The sequence below is a fragment of the Oreochromis niloticus genome, linkage group LG22, assembly GCF_001858045.2.
Source record: "Oreochromis niloticus isolate F11D_XX linkage group LG22, O_niloticus_UMD_NMBU, whole genome shotgun sequence".
In the NCBI taxonomy this organism is placed as follows: domain Eukaryota; kingdom Metazoa; phylum Chordata; class Actinopteri; order Cichliformes; family Cichlidae; genus Oreochromis; species Oreochromis niloticus.
In genome coordinates, this window is record NC_031985.2 from 10010465 (window position 1) to 10031112 (window position 20648).

General features: G+C 40.4%; 3 protein-coding genes across 3 annotated transcripts in view; all 3 read right to left on the minus strand.

The window, feature by feature from the left end:
* The window catches only part of macf1a (microtubule actin crosslinking factor 1a), a 235581-nt gene extending 227572 nt beyond the window's left edge, over window positions 1-8009 (minus strand). Inside the window, 1 exon segment of the mRNA XM_025902114.1 lies at window positions 7564-8009. The gene's annotated coding sequence lies outside the window, so the exon portion shown is untranslated.
* A 3353-nt stretch (window positions 8010-11362) lies between these two features.
* Window positions 11363-15397, minus strand: ndufs5 (NADH:ubiquinone oxidoreductase subunit S5). The gene is made up of 3 exons (XM_003454599.4): window positions 15264-15397; window positions 13677-13896; window positions 11363-11572 (listed from the first exon to the last, which is right to left on the minus strand). The coding sequence occupies exons 2-3, from the start codon at window positions 13890-13892 to the stop codon at window positions 11468-11470; spliced, it is 321 nt and encodes a 106-aa protein (XP_003454647.1). The 5' UTR covers window positions 13893-13896; window positions 15264-15397; the 3' UTR covers window positions 11363-11467.
* Window positions 15398-17221: 1824 nt separating this feature from the next.
* Window positions 17222-20648, minus strand: part of rnf19b (ring finger protein 19B) — a 41972-nt gene continuing 38545 nt past the window's right edge. Inside the window, exon 10 of the mRNA XM_005459095.4 lies at window positions 17222-20130. Coding sequence (XP_005459152.1) covers window positions 19683-20130 — 448 coding nt within the window. The 3' untranslated portion in view covers window positions 17222-19682. The remainder of the gene's footprint in view (window positions 20131-20648) is intronic.

The following is a 20648-nucleotide window of genomic DNA, read 5'->3' on the forward strand; positions in this document are numbered from 1 at the left end:
ATATCTGGCCAAACATGCTCACAACTGGCACTTCTTAATAAAAGTCAGAGTTTTATGTCGTATTATTTCGTCATGGTGAAGAAAACTATTGAACTTTTAGAAATAAAAATCAATTTATATTTTTTCCAGTGAGACATTAGTGCACATTCTGTTAGAATTATTGTAGAAATTTGTGATTTATGGTTAAATATGGGGTTTTTCTGTAAAGTGACAGTGACCTTTAACCTCTGCTCACCAAATTCTAATCAGTACCTTCAGTCTAAGGTACTCAGGTGATGTGCTGCCATGATTGTTGCTGTCATTAATCACTGGTCTATGCGTCTTCACTCCATGAGAAGCACAGGTCAGTGATGAGTCCCTGCCACTGCACTCAGCTCTGGGTAATCTGCTCCAAATCCCTGCAGGAACATCCATTCCTCTGCATTTCTGCCTCTGGGCCATTGGGCCTTACCTCCTTCCTATTAAACTTATTATATCCCATTAATTATGATTTAAAAAAGCAAATGACCAGCAACATGTAATCCAAACACAGAGAGGCCAGCAGGTTCAAACCCAGAACCTTCTTGGTGTAAAGCGCTAACCAACACATCATCGTGGTTAAAAAAGTCTGATTATTAAAGGTCATCAAAACTAACCCTTTTCTTCTCTAACTGATTTGATTTTAGATTTTCAGTTAAACATTTTAGACAATCGATATAAAAATATGCCCCAGATTGAAAGTATTTAGTAGATAATTTTTGTTATTAGTTTCACAAATCTACTAACTGGTATATCTAAGAAGTATCATGCAACTCTGAAATGACCCACAAATGTTCGTTGAGTCTGAATAAATGTCTTTAAATTATTTGCCTGGTTTAACAAAAGTCAAAAAACATCCCATTTACACTGATACAAAAGAGAGAAAAGCACGGAATGGTTAAACAACGCTGCTGTTGCTTAGGTTTTCTATCAAACAATAATACTGTAATACATGTGTATTTATATACAATATATATATATATATATATATATATATATATATATATATATATATATATATATATATATATATAATACATATTTGTATATATAGGATATATATACACGCAGAGCCTTTGGCCTCTTCCTGTGACAGAGTGTAGCAGTTCAATCAAACCAAACAAAGGTACTGGATGGTTGACTGGCCTGATTTATAACTCGCAGCCAGGATTTACATGGACACGGTCTGTTCCCACAGCTTAGTCTCAGCAGCGTGTGTGCGTCTGAATGTGTGTGTGCGCTGTAGGAAACAAAAGTAACATAAAACAGAGAGACTGTGACAGAGATGTAGAGTGAGAAAGAGCGACGAGGGAGGACAGGAAAAGAGATTTGAGGAGCGAGAGAAATCCAGACATTTGCAGACTAACGGTCGTAACTGCCAGTGAAACTCTCGTCTCTTCAGGGCGGCATTCCAGCATGGTAACATGATGAGAGTTTCACTGACATTCATGCTCATTGGACAAAAACAATCCCTGACACACACGGTAACATAAAGCCACCAAACAAGAAAACACAACTGATTAACATGTGACTCATGGTGTACATCCTGCAAAATCTGGGAACCTGCATGCTCCCAACTAAAGCTGAAACAACCCCCCAAAATAGACTGAGATATGAAGTCTGACAAAGAAACTACAAAGTGTAGTTGACCAAAACTAAGTTATAAGCTTAACCTGACATTTTAGTATTCTAATTTATCATAAAATATTATAATGACATAGAAATATACACAAACAAATAAAAGATAAAAGTATTCAAACTACTTTGATTGCACATATGGAAAAGTAAGAAAAACATTTACCATTGTTTTCACTAGTAAATGTATAAAACTTAGAGTCAAGTGCAAATGAAAACTTTCGCAGACTACACTGAGTATTGTGAAGACTAATGTACACTCAATGGTGTGCTGCTAATCAAATGCACTTAAATAGCTGATCATCAGTAAGTATTACCACCTCTATAAAAGTACAGACCTCAGGCAGATTGAAATACTGTGGTGGGACCCTAAAATAGCTGTGCATAAATGATTGCCTACAAACTTTGATGAACTAAAGCAACAAGAGTGTGAAGAAAACTTAGCCAAAGTTTAGCAAGTGTAGCTCAACAATATGAAATACTGACAAAGGCATACAGGATACTAAAGCTGCTTCTACAAGCTGCTGAATAATGAGGTAAGCTTAGTTTTTCCTGTAGCTGTACATGTTTTATACTGTGGTTTAAAATAGTCTCATTTATACAAACTATATTTCTTTATTTCCTTTTTATAAGGGTGCACTGATTAGCTTTATCAAGCAATGCAAACAGCTTTATCAAAAGCTAACTTACCCACTTTTTCTATTTCTGATGATTAAAATTAAATACATTGAATTTATTCTTTGGTTGACTGATCTGATTTATGTGGTGCTAAATCCAGTCAAAGGGGGAAAAATCCCAGATAAACTTACTCAACTTAAAAGCTAAAAGCTAACTAGTCTAGCTTATTGAAAAAGGACCTGCAATATTTTATGCTTTTAGTTTTAAGGTTTAAGTTGGCTTAAATACCTTTAGATCATACTTACATTTATTAGATTACAGATAAACAATATAAGTTTAGAAATATATGCTAAGCTAGAGTCAGTGATTCGTAATTAGCTTAGCATAAGGAAATAAAGCTTGCATTACTAACTGTAAAACCTCAATTTAATTCATTTTTCTTTCGCTTCTTTTAAAAAAATATTGCATAAAAAGATGATACTTGCTGCCATGTCTGTATTTTACATATAAAGGTAGACACGATTATTGTTTGGTTTTTTTGTCTCTTTGTGTATAAATTAGCTATTAAGTAAGAAAGATTGAGCATGTCACCGAGCTGAAGGGTACAACCTAGTAGGGTGACCAACCCCATGTCCACTTTTCACGTAAATGTCCGGGTTTTCCTATATTCTGACAGAGGACCATTGTGTGTGACGTCATCCCCAAACTGCTGCTTTGTGAGCGCTTGTTCTGCACTCACAGACGGGACAGACGGCGCGCAGCAACGTGCCTAATGATGTTTAAAAGATCCCAAAGCGCAAGTGCATCTCTCAGACGAACTGCAAAAGAAATTTCCCTCGTACTGACCATAGCTGGACTGGCCATAGGGCATACCGGACATTTGCCCGGGGGGCCGATGGTTTTGTTGTTGTTGTTTTTGTAACGGTATAAACAAAGAAAGGTGGTGGATTGGCCAGATGCTGGCCGATGTGTAAAAATAACTCAGTTGTTTGGTGATGTCTATGGCGGAGCTTCCACAGAGGCCAGCAGGTGGATGAGGGAAAGGGGAGGCAGGAGGTGGAGAGACTCAAGGCGGCCGCCGGTCCGAGTGTCAGGTGAACTGAACTTCAGGTAAGAAGTTATGACCTGCAGTCTATCTGGGTCAGATATAAACCAAGTTTAGGTGTAGCTTATTTTCGTTATGCAGACATTTTACAGTCAGTTACAATAACTCGTACTGCGTACCAGCTAGAATGACGGAGTTTCTATACAGCTGGGCGGGTGCTATGATGTTACTGATAGTGATATGATATCGGTTTGGATATGTGGTGAGAGGGAAACATGAAGATGAAACCAGGAGATGTCCTTACTGAATCATCAGAGCTGAACAGGTGATGGAGAAACAGGTTTACCTTTTAGGTGACATGAATGAGTTGAAGGGAAGTTATGAACTGTTTCTGAGAGACAAATAACACCAGGATCTTTTTCTAAGTAGCTGACAGCTGGTAACTGTGCAGGGGCGGGTCTAGCAACCTTTTGCCAGGGGGCCAGGTAGGGCATTAACAGGGAAAGGGGGGCACAAAGAAATACTTTTCTTTCTTATTCTCATTTAAAATGTCTCACTTTTAATAAATAATTATCTGAATCTTACAACCAAAGTTTTTATCTGATGTAAAATGTATAGAAATCATACATATACCAACAAGACAGTGTACATCACTGTCACAACAGCATTTGTTTTTATTCAAAGGCTTTATGGCTTTTCCTATAATACCTGGTGGGCCGGTCTCTAGTCAAAATGCCCGGGCCGATTTTTTGTCCCAGTCCAGCCCTCATACCGACCCAGTACTGGTAATTTTTCTTATGCAGATGAGGCATTATTTCTGTACCATTATTTAATTCCAGAGGTTTTTAAGTTATTTTTTTTGCACTTGTTGACTTGTAAAAGCCTATATGACATATTTTATCTCACAATTCATTAACCGCACAGAGAAGGCATCATTTAAATATGTTAAATATGTTTCTTTAAGCAAGTTCTTCATGACTGAGCTGAGTGTCCTCTTTTTTTGGAAATCAAAATATGGTCACCCTAGTACAACCCTGTGTCCAAAAAGCTGACATTCTGTGTGAAATCAATGTAATGATCTAAAAACCAGTAAAGCTCCTGAAAACAAAACAAAGATAACATATCATATGCTGGAAATAAGATTTATTGTTAAAAAAAAACTGCTTAAATTTTATGTTTGTTTAATAAAAAGGTTAGCAAAGGGGCATGTTTACATCTGTGTTGCATCATCGCCACACTATAGTTTCTAAAGCAAAACCTTTTCCCATTCTGTCTTATATAGGATGTAGCATTTCAACACTTCCACGCTTGTGTCTTCTAAAGGACATATTTCAATAAGATAAGTCAGAAAAAATGGAGATAGGTAGGACAATGTAAGTGATGCAACTTCTTTCCCTCCCATGCATAAATGTAATAAGCATATCTAAACCGTGTTCCTTACGTCAGTTATTAAAAGTGTAAATAGTCAGTGTAATATAAGAATGAATGAGAAATGCCTCCCCTTAAACTGCAGCTGCCAGCTATGATGAGTAACACACCGACGACTGACTGACTGGATAAATGAATGGCTAGACTGAGCTCCCCCACGCGTGCACACACAGACATACATTAATACACATGCAGACACTCACACGAAAGTATGCATGCATAAATACACAAATGGGACTGGACTGCCAACAAAGCGGCTGGGCATGAGTGGACTGGAGTCCATCAACATGAGAGTGAAAAAAGGACAGCTAAACAAAAGAAAGAAAAGTATGTGCATAGATGAGCAAGGATGACACAAGAAACAGGATCTCCTATTTGAATAACCTGATCGTATGTCATCGTATGCCTGTCTTATATACGCTCGTCAATGTTTACCGCTCCAGGATGTGGCGATAAGTAATGTTAGTGTTTCCGTATGTCTCTGGCTTTGTTCCACCTTTATTCACTCATGATAAAAATGCTCTTTGCAGACCAGAGAGCTGCAGGGAGAAGAAAATCAACAGAGAGTGTCTTGGCCAGACAGACAGACAGACAGACAGGAGGGTGGAGGTGCCAGTCGTGAATTTCACAAAGAGCAGAGGGACGATTTCAGCACCATGAAAACAATGCTGAATGAATAAATGGATAAGTCAGTTTGTTCCCAAACAAGTCCCAAGATAAAAATATCACACTGGCAACAAGCTAGTGACCAGGATGGAAAATATAGCTGATAAAATGCTGGATGTTTACCCTCGGAAGCTGACGGAGACTAAAGTAAAGCTAAAATGTGAATGAGGTTCATTCATCAGGTGGACACTACACTCCAAATGAATGATAACGTGCCTACTGGTTCTCGAACGGGGGTAATCCTAGCCTGATAACAGCCAGAACCACTTGAAGAGGAAGGATTTAAAGCTCTGAAATGAGGCAAGGATCATAATATATGCTTGGAAAGTCTTCATTTTCCCTCGCCATCAGGCTTTTTAAAATACAGAAGATACGTTATAATCAGCCAAAAAGTGACTTGTGTCCACACCAAAGCCATAATCTGCAACGAAGCAAATCAGGCAGGGTGGAAACTACATGTTTGGTATAAAAAAAAGAAAGAAGAAAAAGAGAGATCCAAGCATCCACGGACTGCCAGTGTCTCAGATGTTCAGATTTTGCTGCTTTTATTTATTTTATTTTTTTTAGTATATTAAAATGAGCAAATTTAGATATATTTATATATTCCAGCATGGATTAATTAGTCTTTTGTGTGTATGTTATTTCATTATAAATTGAGCATCTCTTGGCTTTCAACTGCTGGATGTACAAAAACAGAAAACCTGGAGGTGTCACCTTGAGCTCTAGGCGCCTATAATGTCCACTTTTAACTTGTTTATGGCAGTAAACAACAACAGCTTCCACTGCTGTTAGTCTAAATTGGATGATCTGATTATAATAACCAGACATTCCCCAATTCATTGCAAATTAAATAGCAACCAAATCTCGCACTATAACAGTCCTGTCTTCTATCCCCATCCTCACAGACGTTGGTGCTTTCCTGCACTGTAACATGCAGTAGTAAGGAGGCGTGTCTGTGGCAGTGCAGAGGAAAAAATGGAAGAAACCAATTTAAAACGACCATTTAAATGGAAATGAAGGGTTGAGAGTGTTAGGAGTGTAGTAGTCTGAAAGCTGAATGTCCAGCATAAGGCTGGAGGGAGATGTATGTTTGACCATCTGGTGCTGAGCGGCAGGAGGGGACTCCTGCTTGAATCCTGTTTTTCCCTCCCTCTGGCTGCACCTTGCACATTATATCCAGTATTTTCCAGACAGACAGACAGCCTGCAGTTATAGAGCCCACTGGGATTCATGCAGCAGGTAGAGATGGAGGTGCTGCTGGTGATGATGGGGCGTCTCTGGATATAATTGGCTGCAGGGATTGCACGGATCAATAATGGCAGCCTCTCACGGGGCGCGTGTTGGTGCACATATAACAGAGATATAGCTGCAGCTGGTGTTTCGTGTCACCAGCGTTGCACGCTTGCCTCGCTCTCTCTCTGTCTGTCTTTCCCTTTGATTGTGAGGGGGGAATGTGTTTGCATGAATGGACATCAGACATGGAGCCCAAACGCTGTGTGCGCGCACTGAAAGGCTGGAAAGCAGGGAGCTCTTTGTCCAACACACGGCCGCTGCTTGGATAACACCAACTAATTACATTTATCCATTTGTGGTTGGCACTGTTGACTAAATGCTGTTTCCATACTGCTGCTGCTGAGTGTCTCATTAGGAGAAACAGCCACGGCAGCCTTCTCACGACCCAGAAACCCCCTCTATATCTCTCTCAGAGTGAATGTCCGCTGGTTATTTCCAGCCCAGCCCTTCAGCACACAAATCATGAGCAGTGTGCTTAGAAACAGGGCGGATGTGTGAGATTATTCTGTTAAAAAAACAACTAAAACTTGCAGTGCATCTCCTGGAAATCACGCCAATAAACGCAGAGCTAATGAGCAACACGTTGAGTCTGGAAAAAAAAACTCCATCCATATATTATAACCTGTGCACGAGTTATGGTCTGCAGTTCTTATTGAACGTCTGTAAATTGCTTTTAAAGTGAGTAACAGCGATCCGTTTGGAGCTGATAAGAATCGGTGTTTTGTTCCTGTAAACACTCCATAACAGCAGCGGGCCTGACAGCTCGTGAAAACACATGATCACGATGGTTTGAACGCACACGGGAGAGTGTGAAGCACAGACACGAGCAGGCTGCCTGCATGAGCTCCGGAGCCGCTTACCTTCCCCGGGGCAGCAGCGGTCCAGGAATCCGAGCACAGCGCGAGGGAGGCCGGGGATGCTGCCGCCGCTGCTCCCTCTCCTCCTGGGGGCAGACGGGTGGATGGAAGCTTGGATGTTTTCCGGCTTTGTGTTCAAGGTTTTTGCTCCAAAACCGAACCGACACGCAGCCGGTGGGATGAGGCTGGAGAGGACAGCGGGCAACGTGATCCTGAATGGTAATGGCTGTCCTATTCCTCCTCCTTTCCCCCTCTCTCAGTCTCTGCTTCTCTCTCTCTCTCTGCTCCTCTCGCCTTCAGCAACCCCCCACCAGCCCTCCTCTCCCGGTCCGCTTTCACACACACACTATCTCTCTTTTCTGGTCAATAGGCTGTTTTCACGGCCACGATACTTAACCCATGACTACTGAGTGTGTAAGTGTCGCGGAAATTGAGATTTCGGGTGTACTCCTGCGTCATCTGTGGCTCAGCAGCACCGCCAAACCCGGAGCGAGACGCGCGCACACACATTCACTGACTCACACACACACACACACACACACACACACACACACACACACACACACACACTTTCTCTTAAATCGTAGAGAATAGGGAAACCACGGGCGTTCACGGTGGTCTATTTGCTCCATTCATACATTTCGGGATTATGTAAAAGAAGCAGCGCTTGATCTGGTCCGCGCTTTTACGCCACATGCGATCGTATTAATCTGGGATTTTATAATCCCTCCATTCTACCATGGCCACTCCTCCTCCCCCTTCTCCAAACAGCTGGAGGAAGGCAGGGAGTATCTTAAAAAGCAATTGATTACAGCTGGAAGAAGGGAGCGCAGTGGAAAGCAGAGGGAGAGTTTGGGGTGCCGCTCCCAGTCTTCTGGGAGGAGATCCTTTACTGTCTGAGAGGACGCTAGAGTCCCGCATTACTCATTTAGGAGTAAACTGGACTCCTGGAACAGACCGGACTTCACCGTCTGTATCTAAACATATATAATCTAATTAAATAAAAGAGAAAAAAGGGACTATATGAAGGTATCTCTGATATGAAACCACATAAGATCAACACAGATTCATGCAGTTATCACTTTGGCCCCATGTGGCCATTTTCATGTCTTTTAGCTCACTGATTTGGGGTTGCCATTCACTATCATGCTCCATTTTGCCTTGAGAAAAACACAAAAAGGCTCCAGGAAAAGGCCTGTAAAACAAATTAGTCTTCACCTGATTTAGATGTCACCATCCTCCCTTTCAAGATCATCTTCTCATGCAGCTCTGGATCATGTTCAGCACAGCTACTCTTTTTAAATTGCTCTGTGGAAGTCTTTACCACTCTGGTCTGGGCTCTGTTTCATACTTCTCCTTTGACTAAACTGACCGTCAGGTTACACTTGATGATAAAAGCTAAAGTCTGAAGTGGGGTGATATGTGTGGGTTTCATTAAGGAGCATACTGACCAAACTGTAGTGGTAATGTTCAGTGCAGTAAGTAAAAATGATGTTTTTTAAGGTATCAGTGTATTTGGTACTCAGGCTGATAAGACATTGGGTTAAATCGGTACCAGTGAAATACCTGGATGCATGGCAGGTTGGGTTGTCCAGCCACTGCTGCAGGATAATCCCAGCTCTCGCCCTGTCTCCGTCACAGCTGATCAGCCCGGTCACAGAAGGAGAAGCACAGCTGGATTATCTGCACTGCTACTGGTTTCACCAAACAGCGCGGTTTAATGTTTTGTCTGGCCTCATGAACCACCAGCTACACAAAGTGTAAAGTTCACTGATCTCAAGATTCTTTCACTTTCAGTTAATTATTGACCAATGCTGAACTGATCATCGTTACATTGTGTAAAACTTTGTTTACAGCTGTAATGTTGTGATAATGGGAGGCATAAATAATTTCTGGAAATCTATTGCAGCGCAGGTGGGATTATCTTTAATTTCCAGTTTAATAAGGCCAATCTGGATTTGAACTGGAAAACAGTGGGACCAGCTGCTTTCAGAGTGTGTGACTCAGTCCTCATGGAAAAACATATTCACCCACACGTGAGGACAAACAGTCAAAACCTCAGAGGAGGTTGGTGAGACTTTAACACTATGGGGACTTAGCTGAAACAAAAAGATAGAGGGATACAGAAGGTATCAAGCAATCATTGTGACAAGTCACATTTCTTTCTGTTGCAATAAAAATCGACCATGTTTGACCTTCAAATAACCTTGAAAACAATGTATGTAACAATAAAGAGCTTTGAATATATAAGCCTGTATTTACAACTAATGCTCAAACAAGACCTGATGTCAGGAATATAGGCAGATCACAGGTAAACTAAACTCACTCAGCTTTGGTATACAAATCTGAGAATCAGTGTGCAATAAAACATACAAATATAATGTAGCATAAACTCATCTCCATGTCATGAACCCGCCACCACATTTCCATTAATTTTGCAGAGGATCTGCCCTCTGTGTCCTCACTGGTGGCTACAGGGATGCATATAATTAAATCTCATGGTGGAGTCTTTGCATGTATAAAAGAACCAGAGGACGAATAAACAAAGAATTACCATAAATGCAGCCATGAAACTCGAGTGGGTTGAAGAAGACGTGCCTGGGTGTAAAATTTGAGGAGGAACCTGAGGGTTTTATCTGTGCTCCTGCTCCATCTTGTGGTGGCTCATGAAGCCTCCTAACCCCATCAGTCTGATTTAAAGGCTGCTTATTGACTTGAGGATGTCAGGGAGCATCCATTCAGATCTATCTCTCATCAGGGTGGTTGAGCTGTCCCTCGGGAGCACTCACTCACTGATCCACAGTACACTTTACTAAAATTAGGTCAGTGGGTTAAGAAAATAGACTGCACTTTAACTTTCACTTATAGCTGAGACACCGCAGAGCAGACTGCTGACTACAACAGCTGGAAGGGCAGTAAATCATTTCATAGAAGTCAATAAAGCAGCTGTGGTGAGGATATTAAATTCAACAACTGTTCGTTTAGTTCAATACATCACTCACAGGCCTGACTTTTAAAGCAAACATTAAATTCTGATTTAACCAATATTCAGCTCAACATTAGGGTTTAAGGGTTGAACACACAGAGCACTTTGGAAAATTACAATAACAAAAGATGAAGGATAAACCAGCTGTTATACGTGCACATTTCAAACCATTAAGTCTGATAACTTCCTGGAGGTTTTTGAGGAACGCTCAACTGGGAGCAGACCCAGAAGTCATTGAAGAGATCATATACCTCCTCTAAGTAGGCAAACTGCAATGTAAAAACACAGAACTGCAAGGGCTGTTTTATGTGCTATGTAATTTTACAATAATAGAAAACTGTGCTGCATTCAAATGTTTTAGGAGCATTTAGTGTTGTTTCATTAATCTTAACCAGCTGGCAATGAGTTTTTAAGTCACTTTGCTTGTGTGAGTTTTGCAAAGGAGCTATTCCATATAGTAATAATAGATGCTCTATTAGTGTAAAATAGAAATACTCAAGTGAAGTAAAAGTACTTCAAATTCTAGTCTTTTTTTGTTTGCTGTTGTTTTGTGTTTGAATATCTTGCTAAAATCAAGCAAATGCATAACAATGTCAGTTTACTTGACTTGCTTTTTTCTTAATACAAAGTACTGAGAATGTACATTTTTTGTGAGCCTGTAAATAGAGCCAATAAATTTAAAACTGCAAATGAATTATGATGAGAAATAAGATGAATCCATCTCCTCAAACACCCTTATATATATATATATATATATATATAGTGTAAATTTCAGAATACTATAAGGAAGATAACAGGAAATGAGAAGATGACGACTGTAGGTGATAACATTTATTTGCAAACTTGTACAGGTGAACAGGAAATAAGCGATATCTGATTGGCTATACACAAGAACAGAACTGCGGACAGCTGGATGTTCCTTCATGGAGTCTGTTCAGCCTTGCCTGTGTGGTGGCTCGGCGGTGTGTATTTCCCCTCCTTAATCAGCTTGTCACGCTGCTGACGGATGGCATACAGCCTTTCGTGCTGCAGGGAAGATGGGGAGAAGAGAGAGAGAGATATAACAGGAATACAAAATAAAGGGTATTCTGTGTCACCTTTCAGTTCCAAGTAAAAAAATATAGTTCTTCTGCCACCATCTTTTACTCCTTGCACCATGTGTCACTGTTAAACACCACAAGCTTTAGCTCCACTGGCTCTACAGTCCCGACCACGGTTCTGTAAAAGCAGCAGCTTCCTGTCCACATGCACTCAGCAGAGATGCAGGCATTCCTCTGAGTGATGTTCTAACATCTCAAACGGCCTGTTTTAATGAATGCTGATGTTAAAATTTGGCATAAAGATCCTGCACAGGTAATCTTTAAAACATGTCCTCAGTGGAAGCAAATCTGACGTGAAACCTTCAGGCCGAAGCTGACATGCATCTTGAATCAGCACTTCGTCCTGCTCCGTCATGTTTTCAAATGATGACACATGGCTAACAAGCAAAGAGCAAGAGTCTGAACTTTGTGCTGCTGCTGCACTTCCACCCAAAGCTGTCAGTCTGTCCTCTGCTGACTCCTCCACTCTGTCAGACATGCTGACTTCAGTTTAACTACACTACTTTGCAGATTTGACATGGACACTAGTTTTTCTTTCACTTTTTTAAATAGTTTTCTTATTATTCAAACTCTGCATGAGAATCAAGTCATTTAATGCTACAAAGGTTAACAGAGATGCCAACATGTCAAATACTGAGACAAAATAGGCTGGTTTGTTGAATTAAGTAAGTAAAACTTTATTTATATGGCACCTTTCTATAGATGAAAGATCACAAAGTGCTTCACACAAGGATAACAAAGTATAAAACAAAACAGACAACAGTTAACAAAATGCAATTCTAAAAAGATGTGTTTTTAGTTGTTTTTTGAAAGAAGCTACTGAGTCCAGAGATCTTATGCTCAGTGGGAGAGAGTTCCACAGTCTGGGAGCCACCGTGGCAAAAGCTCTGTCTCCCTTAGTTCTCAGCTTTGTATGATGAATGATAAGTAGACCCTGGTCACATGACTTAAGAGACCTCTATAAGTCAGTACCAGAATCTTTAAGTGGACTCTGAATTCGACGGGGAGCCAATGCAGCTGTATTAGCAACGGTGTCACATGTGAGTACTTCGATGTTTTGGTCAGAAGTCTTGCTGCAGCGTTTTGAACAATCTGCAGACGCTCCAGAGAAATTTTGTTTAAACATGTAAACAGTGAATTACAGCAGTCCAGTCTTGATGACATGAAAGCATGAATGACAATCTCCAGTTCAGTGCGAGCAACAATGGGGCTTAGTTTGGAAATGTTTCTTAAGTGATAAAAGCAGGACTGAACCAAAGATTTGACGTGAACATCCAAAGTGAGAGCTGTGAGAGCCATTTAATGCCATAGTTTTGTTAAACCCCTTAAATTAAAGCTGGAAGTGTGAAGAAATTATGTTCTTATTGATGCAACTTTGATAGCAAGGAGTTGATCAGCAACTTCATGTTTTATTTAAATGGCTGAAAGCTGCAATATTCATAGAGGAAGAAATCAATGGGAACTGTTCTTAAATAAGGAGCTGTATCAACCTGACTCGAATCATTTTCAAAAGATACTGAATGCTGCCTTACACATTCACATTTAATTGTTTTACAACCGATAAATATGAAAACACTTGTTTGTGTCTGAACTTGTTTTCATGGTGGCTCTGTGAATAAATGTGTGCTATAAACAGGTTAGCAGCACACACAGAGGCTGTTAAAATAAATAAATTAGTATTTCTAATTTTGAAAAACAGCAAGCATAATTGACTAACAGCACATTGATTTTTTTCCCCCCAATATACAGATAAACTGCAGTGAAAGAGCTCTGTTCCAACAACACATGGGCTGTCATGCTAAGTGTGGTGTGGAGGAGGTGAGATCGGGTGATGTGTTAATTTTTAACAGTTTGAGAGAAGATTCATCCTCTTAATGGAACTAGACATAACTTACAGTTCTAGCTCATTACAACTATCCTCTAAAATTAGATTAATTTAGTATCTAACTGTTATTTCTGATAATACAGCAGCCATTATTTAAACCAGTGCAATTTGTACAGAAGCAGTCGAGTATGAGGAGTCAGATTACCGTCTTCTGCCTGTGCATGCACTCGTAGAAGTCCTCAAACTCCAGCTGGCACTCCTTCTTGGCACGGGTCTGCCCGATGCCATGAGAACATTCGATCCACTCCTTCTCGAAGGCGTGGCAGCGTGCCGCCCGCTTGTTGGGCTGCTCTCCGCTCTGCAGCAGCAGCCAGCGGTCCAAGTTGATACCGAGCCGCGACTGCAGGTCCACGAACGGCATGATGCTGAACGAGGAAAGGCACAGGACCGAAAGTGATTAAAGTGAGGCAGGACAGGGCAAATTTTAAGTTTTTAATATAAAATGAAACTTAACAAATTAAAACTGGAATTTGTAAGCTGGTCTAACAGAACTCTATACATATCAGTAACTGTAATCACTAATTAGCTTATATCAGTATAAGTATACAGGTACTTGGATCTACAGTATTTTATATCTATAAAGGCAGAAGTAAGGATTTTAATAAAAACTGAGCACTCATGAGTTTTTAAATGTAGTTCAAGACATTCTGAAATGTATTTTTTTTTCTCTACACAAGAAATAATAAAAAGCAGAAGAACAATCAAAAAAAACTTCTTCTGGCCACTGTAGTCTTTAAACATCTGCCACTATAAGAGCACTACCATGAAGTACAGCCCCATTTAAAGGAGGACAGTAATTCAAGTAATTTGAGAATTTTTATTTCTATATCAACAACATCAAAATAAAAAGCTGTCTACTTAACTTTTAGTGTTTCGTCAAGTTTTAAACAGTGGATTATCTCTCTCTCTCACCCTACCTCTAGCAACCTCCTCTACATGTCTTCTCTTCCTGCCTGGGAGCGCCATTTTCAACATTCTTTGACCAATAAATCCAGTGTCTCTTCTCTGCACATGCCCAAACCATCTCAGCCTTGCTTCTCTGTCCAGACTGATCAAACTGATCTGTCCCTCTGATGTACTCATTTCTAAACTTAACATCTTCAACTCGACCACCTGTCACCATCTTCAAGTCACACACAGCAGGTCTCACTACATCTTGCAAACGGTCCTCTTCACTCTTTCTATCACAAATCACCCCCGACATTCATCTCCAGTCACTCCACCCTGCCCACCTTAAAATTATAAATGTAGTGTGGCTCAAACTTTTTAAAAAAATCTGGTTTAATAAACTACAGGAAAATAAACAGACTTTTGCTGAGTAAAGCAGCTCAGACTCACTGCCTACACTACAAGCAGACTAATCATCCTTACATCTCCACAGAGCCATGGAAAAAATCTGGACTGTTAGTGAACGACAAACGAACGATTATAACTTCATATTTTAAAAATATTAAAAAATAAAATAAATTAAAATCTTCGTATCTGTAATTAACGATAACAAATGTATGAAGTAGTTCTGGCTGTTGAAGTGAATCCGTCACATTTTGTGAATATAAACTGCTGTTGAAATTATCCTTCAATGACAGCCAGCCATGCTAATCACAGGCCGCGTTTATTTCACAATATTTGCGCACTAACGCAATTTTCAAACTTCATATAAAATCTGCGATGTAGCAAACACGTCCACAGCCTGCTTACGTGTCGCTAATTCTCGTTAAATGTTTGTATTTACCGTGTTTTCTTCGAGGCGTTTTAACCTTCCTCCGACTCTGCACGCCCCGCTTTACGGCTGCTGAACAAAAACACTGCCGTAAAGTGATCGACTGGGGTGGAAACACATCTGCCCTTCTTTTGCACCACTGCCATCTGCTGGTGTGGCCTCAAAAGTACAGTTACATTTTAGTTAGCAATTTAACAAAGCTGTGTTGAATCAGCAAGTTTAGCGATTTTTCAGAATAAATTCGATGAATTTGATAAAGTATAATATTAGCACATGATAAAGTATAATAAAGATAATAATCCTAATGCAATGTTGCTTTTGAGAGAAGTATAGAGAAGATTATGAGAAGTTACACTGTTTCTCTGTGGCTCTAGATAAAGCATATGATAGGGTTACAAGAGAGAATGAAGCTGCATAAGGAAGTAAGGAGTGGCAGAGAAATATGTGAGGCTGGTGCAGGATGTGAATGAGGACAGTGAGACAGTGGTCAGGTGAGTGGTAAGAGTTATAGATGAGTTCAAGGTGGGGGTGAGATTTTGGTTTGCAGTGGTGAGGGACAGGCTGACAGATAAGATCAGGCAGGAGGCACCGTGGACTGAGAATAGGGAGCAGGTGGAAGAGAGCCTGGAGAGGTGGAGGTTTGCTCTGGAGAGAAGAAGAACAGTGAAAGCCATTAGAAGCAAGACAGCATACGTGTCTATGAATGAGAGGAAGACAGATATAACAGGAGATGCAAGGAGAATGAGTAGATGAAGGTAGATGAGTTTAAATACCTGGGGTCAATCATCCAAAGCAACCAATAATGCACAAGAGAGATGAAGAAGAAAGTGTAGGGTGGAGTCGATGGAGATGAGTCTCAGGGGTGATTTGTACAGAAAGACAGCTGCAAGAGTGAAAGCAAAGGTTCAAGGGAGGGAGACCTGCTGTGATGTACAGCAGGGACGTCAAACTTACAGCCCAAGTGGGTCGTACCAGTGAAACTGAACTTTCTGTCAGTAAAAGCAAGTTTAACTAGAGAATTAGCTGAGCTATCTTAATATGAGAAAAAAACCCCACACAACTGTATAACAGTATTTCTTAGTTTTTCTACATAATAAAGAAATATGGTAAATGAAATAAATGTGTCAGCACAGCTCTTTAGGCTTAAATTGTAAGAAATAAATGCATAAAATGACAGAAATAGTTATGGGAGCTCATTGCCCAGATTGCACTTTAATTATAATTATAGTTTCTGGAAATACACAGAAGATTTCCTCGTTTTTGAAACTTTGGACTCATTGTGGGAAAACAGAACTTTTTATAGCCGATAATGATCTGTTGCTTAATTACTTTAGTGTAGTAGGAATGGGCGTGGGTTACGTCTCCTTATCAACAAGAAAAGCTGTAAAACTTAAAATAAAGGCTGAAATCTGCCCTCCTTTACAATTTTCAAAGCCGTCCAGTGGGTCAGATTGGAGTCTTCGTCAGGCCGAGTTTGGCCCCCGGGCCTTATATTTGACATCCCCGATTTACGATTTGGACAATATAAAGGCAGGATGGGGAGCTCAAGGTGCCAGAGCTGAAGATGGTGAAATTATAGTTGGCTTGATCAGAATGGACAGGATTAGAAACAAGTATATCAGAGACAAAGTTAGAGAGTCAAGTGCATTTGAATAGCAGCACCTGGGTACTTATCTTAGTCACATGGTAGCAGCAAGCATGAGCTTATTTGCACACTGTTTCTGCATTTTGGCTTAATTTATAAAATAAATAATGACAGGATATAATATGTCATGTGTTGCTTGTTTGAAGTTGTATTTAATGATTTTAAGACCTGCTGAGGATCAGATGATATTTTATTATGTCTGATATGTAAATCTTAAGAAAAGCCACAAAAGTTCTTTAGTGATTTCACGTCTGACACATTTATAAAATAAGTTCATTTGCTCTAATCGATTCTAATTCATAACAGATCAACAACAAGTCACTGCATTGGTGCAACATCAGTTTGTGTTTATTTATTTTGTCCCCAAAGGTCCACAAGTTGTCTTTCACAGTCCTGCATGTCCATCCCCACACAATTTCGGGGCTTTTAACAGTGACAGGAAATACACAAACAGTATAATAACACGTAAATATTGCTATCTATAAATGCTAACCCTTTCAAATAAGATCAGGACCACCTATATCCATCCTTTAACACTCATTTAGACTCTTTCAGGAAGTTGGGGTTTCCATCCGTGGTACATTCATGTGGTTTCTCAGAGGCAGGCAGGCAAAAACTAGTGATAAGTGTAGACCAAACAAAGCACTGCCAAATCACATAAGCAGCTAAATCCATAAAGCTACTCTGAGATGAAAAAGGCTCCCGGGTTGATTCCTCACAGGTTCAAGGAAAAACCTGATGGGGAAACCTTTTGTTTTTCTTTCTTTTTTTTCTTCTTTTGTTTAGAAAACAGAAGCACAGAGGTGATACAAAGCTAAGAAACAAGTCAAGCTATGATTAAGAAAAGCTTATCGGCATCAGTATTTAAAGTGTTTGGCTCCAAAAGTCACAATGACTTGTATGAATGATTAGAACAACATAAATTACAGAATATAAAAAAAAGAAACAAAAAAATTACAGTATTTTCATCACAAAATTGATTAAAAACACCTTAAATGTCATTGAAGTTAAAAATACTGAATGACAAATATGACAATGAATATATTTTTTTTGTTTTTTTTTTGGAGCCAAACTCTTCTTTAGTTACATCCAACATAAAAGGCCCTCTGGTAGGTGATTTATTTTGGTTGTACCACAGACTGAAGTAAACTCACTTTATCGCAACAGATGATGAATAGCAAAAAAAAAGAAAAGATAAATACAATAATTCAGATAAAGTGCACAAGTGCTCATTCAAAAAAATAAAATAAAATAAAAGTGGGACGCACATATACATTCATCGGGAGTTCATTCACACAGACGCACAACACACAACATTCAAGTGGGCCCGACAGCCAGTTAACACGTCAGAAACCAAAACCTCCCAAACGGGTGTGTGCTGTTGTGTTGGTCAGCGAGTGTCGATAAGGCAGGCAGACAGCCAATTGTAAAACACTAACTTGGTCATGTGACATACCTCAGAACCACACGGTGACAGAGTTCTGACAGCGACAGGAGAACGCCTTTTCAGGTCAAGTGTCTGAAGTGAAGTGAAGGTGAAGTCTTACCGATTAATAAAGTTATTTAATCCTTTTTAGGTAAAAAACCCCCCAAAAAAGTTCATATTATTTTGTGCCAGCTTTGACGCCGTGGCGTTCTGCTGTTAGCTAGCTGCTAGCAGAATGTTAGCTGGAATTGCTTCGCCGCATTAGCATGTGTAATAGAGACAACTGATCATTGAATAGGCAGCCTGGAAGCAACTGTATCGCTTTCTGCATTAATGTAGGTTATAAATAAATGTAACTGAAAAAAAAAGGAAACCAGCAGGACTTTTTTGTTTTTCCATTTTTACGATACATTCCTGCCTATAAAAAAGCTTCACAGAGCTTTATTCATGAAATGTTCAATGCTTGTTTAGTGCTGATTTGTGGAAAGCAGACAAACCTTCACACTGGGCTGTCTTTTTTTTCTCGCCGTGCTTTTCACAGTACTTCCAGGATCTGTCATGGCATTGTCAGAACTCTGTCGTTTACTTCTGTAGCAGTGACCCTTATTTTTTATTTTTTTTAATCTCTATGTCCATTCTCCTCCTCCTCCTCCTCCCTCTCCTCCTCTGTGCAGTGAAAGCGAGATTCAAGTGCAGCTTCATCCTCCAAAGTAAACTTTAACTTTCACAAGTGTAACAGAAACTTGCCGCCCTTTTACAACCGTCCACACAAGGAATGGCTCATGCAGACTCATGCACACCGCAAATAATACAATTTCAAGGTCGTCCGAATATAAATAGAGGAAAACTGTCAAAATAAAGCCACAATAACTGAGTACGAAGTCCACATTCATTCACACGTTTTTAAAAACACCCTCCTCATCCTCGGCAAGCCTCCTCTGCTTTCCCAGCAATCACCATCTCTCTGCTGTGCTTGGTGACGTTTCACCGTATTTCATAATTTCAGTTCCCGTGGAAAATTTGTACCTCTTGTTTTTTTTTCTTGCTCTCTCTTTTTTTTTCCTTTTTTCTTTTTTTTGCTTAAGTAGCCAAGGCATTTTGCACCAAGGAGTAAACATAAATCATCATCTTATAAATCTCAGAGGTAGAACCCTGACAATTTGCTCAGAGAGTAGATTGGCAGGTAGAAAGAGAAGACAGACAGACCAACGTAAACAGATGCTGTCTGTGTTTAAGACGGTGTCTGTGAGTCGCAAAAGCAGCAAACGAGAGATGACACGAGGAAAAAAAAAAAGCTGTGACAAGTTTAAATGTAAATGTTCGGGGTTGTTTCTGTGCAATCCTGAGAGCTGCTTTTCTCTCAGACGTAGAGGATGACGTTGCTGTCTGCAGGACAGTGAAGGCCTTCGGTGGAGGGGTTCACAGCTCGGCACGAGGGGGGCTGAGGCTGCTGGCCGGCCGCCGGGTGACAGCTTTTCGGGTGAGGAGAGTCGCAGTCGTCCGACGTCAGCTCTGCGATGTCGTCTGACTGAGTGTCTGACATCTCCAGGTCGCTGCGGATGCTCTCCGGCTGAGCCAGGGTGACGTCTCTGAGCCCCTCCCTGATTGACGTTCCTGGTGACAGCCCCAGTGCTGAGCCAGACAACGCCCCGCCCCTTCTGGAGCTGCAGTCCTGAGGCTCCTCCCCTCCTGAGGCGGTCGCCATGGCAGCACAGCCCGGATGCGGGGTTAAGTCCTCTTCGCTGGTCAGGCAGAGATGGCTGGGTTTGGTCTCAATGTCCACCTGGATCTCCAGGTTGGTGCACTCCCTGCAGAGTCACATGATTTAAAACACGTCAGTCGGTGTGAAAGAAGAAATATCAGATAAGACAACATCTACTGCACAGATTCAGCTCAAAACGGAAAGCTACTGGTAGGGTTCACCTGTAGATTGTAAATAAGATGGAAGCAGCCGCTGAAAAATGAAGCCCCGTTATGGACGTACTGTGAACCTGAAGTTTTTTAAACAGCCAGCAGGGGGCATCTAATCAATTTCTTAAAAATGTGGTAATTAACTGCGCCTATCAGTTGATTTATGACCTTGGTAAACATTTTCTTAATGAATACGTCTAACCTGATAAAATTAAATTAAAATATGATAGAAACAGATGATAAAGTAGGGTATGCACCAGGAAAGAGAAGTGTTGCTCAATAACAATGAGGTTTAAAAAAGTTTTTACTCTTTTCTGGCTTAAGATGAAAGACAATTTTGCTAAAAACCTGTTGTAATTTTCCATGTTTTAGAGGCAAAATCACCCAGGTTACATCACCAGCTACACAAAAACAC

Excerpts from the sequence above, each read along its gene's own strand:
- ndufs5 (XM_003454599.4), bottom strand. The coding sequence starts at position 13,892 with ATGCCGTTCGTGGACCTGCAGTCGCGGCTCGGTATCAACTTGGACCGC. Across the intron at positions 11,573-13,676 it reads GCATGCACAGGCAGAAGACG|CACGAAAGGCTGTATGCCAT; the intron begins GTAATCTGACTC and ends TCTTCCCTGCAG.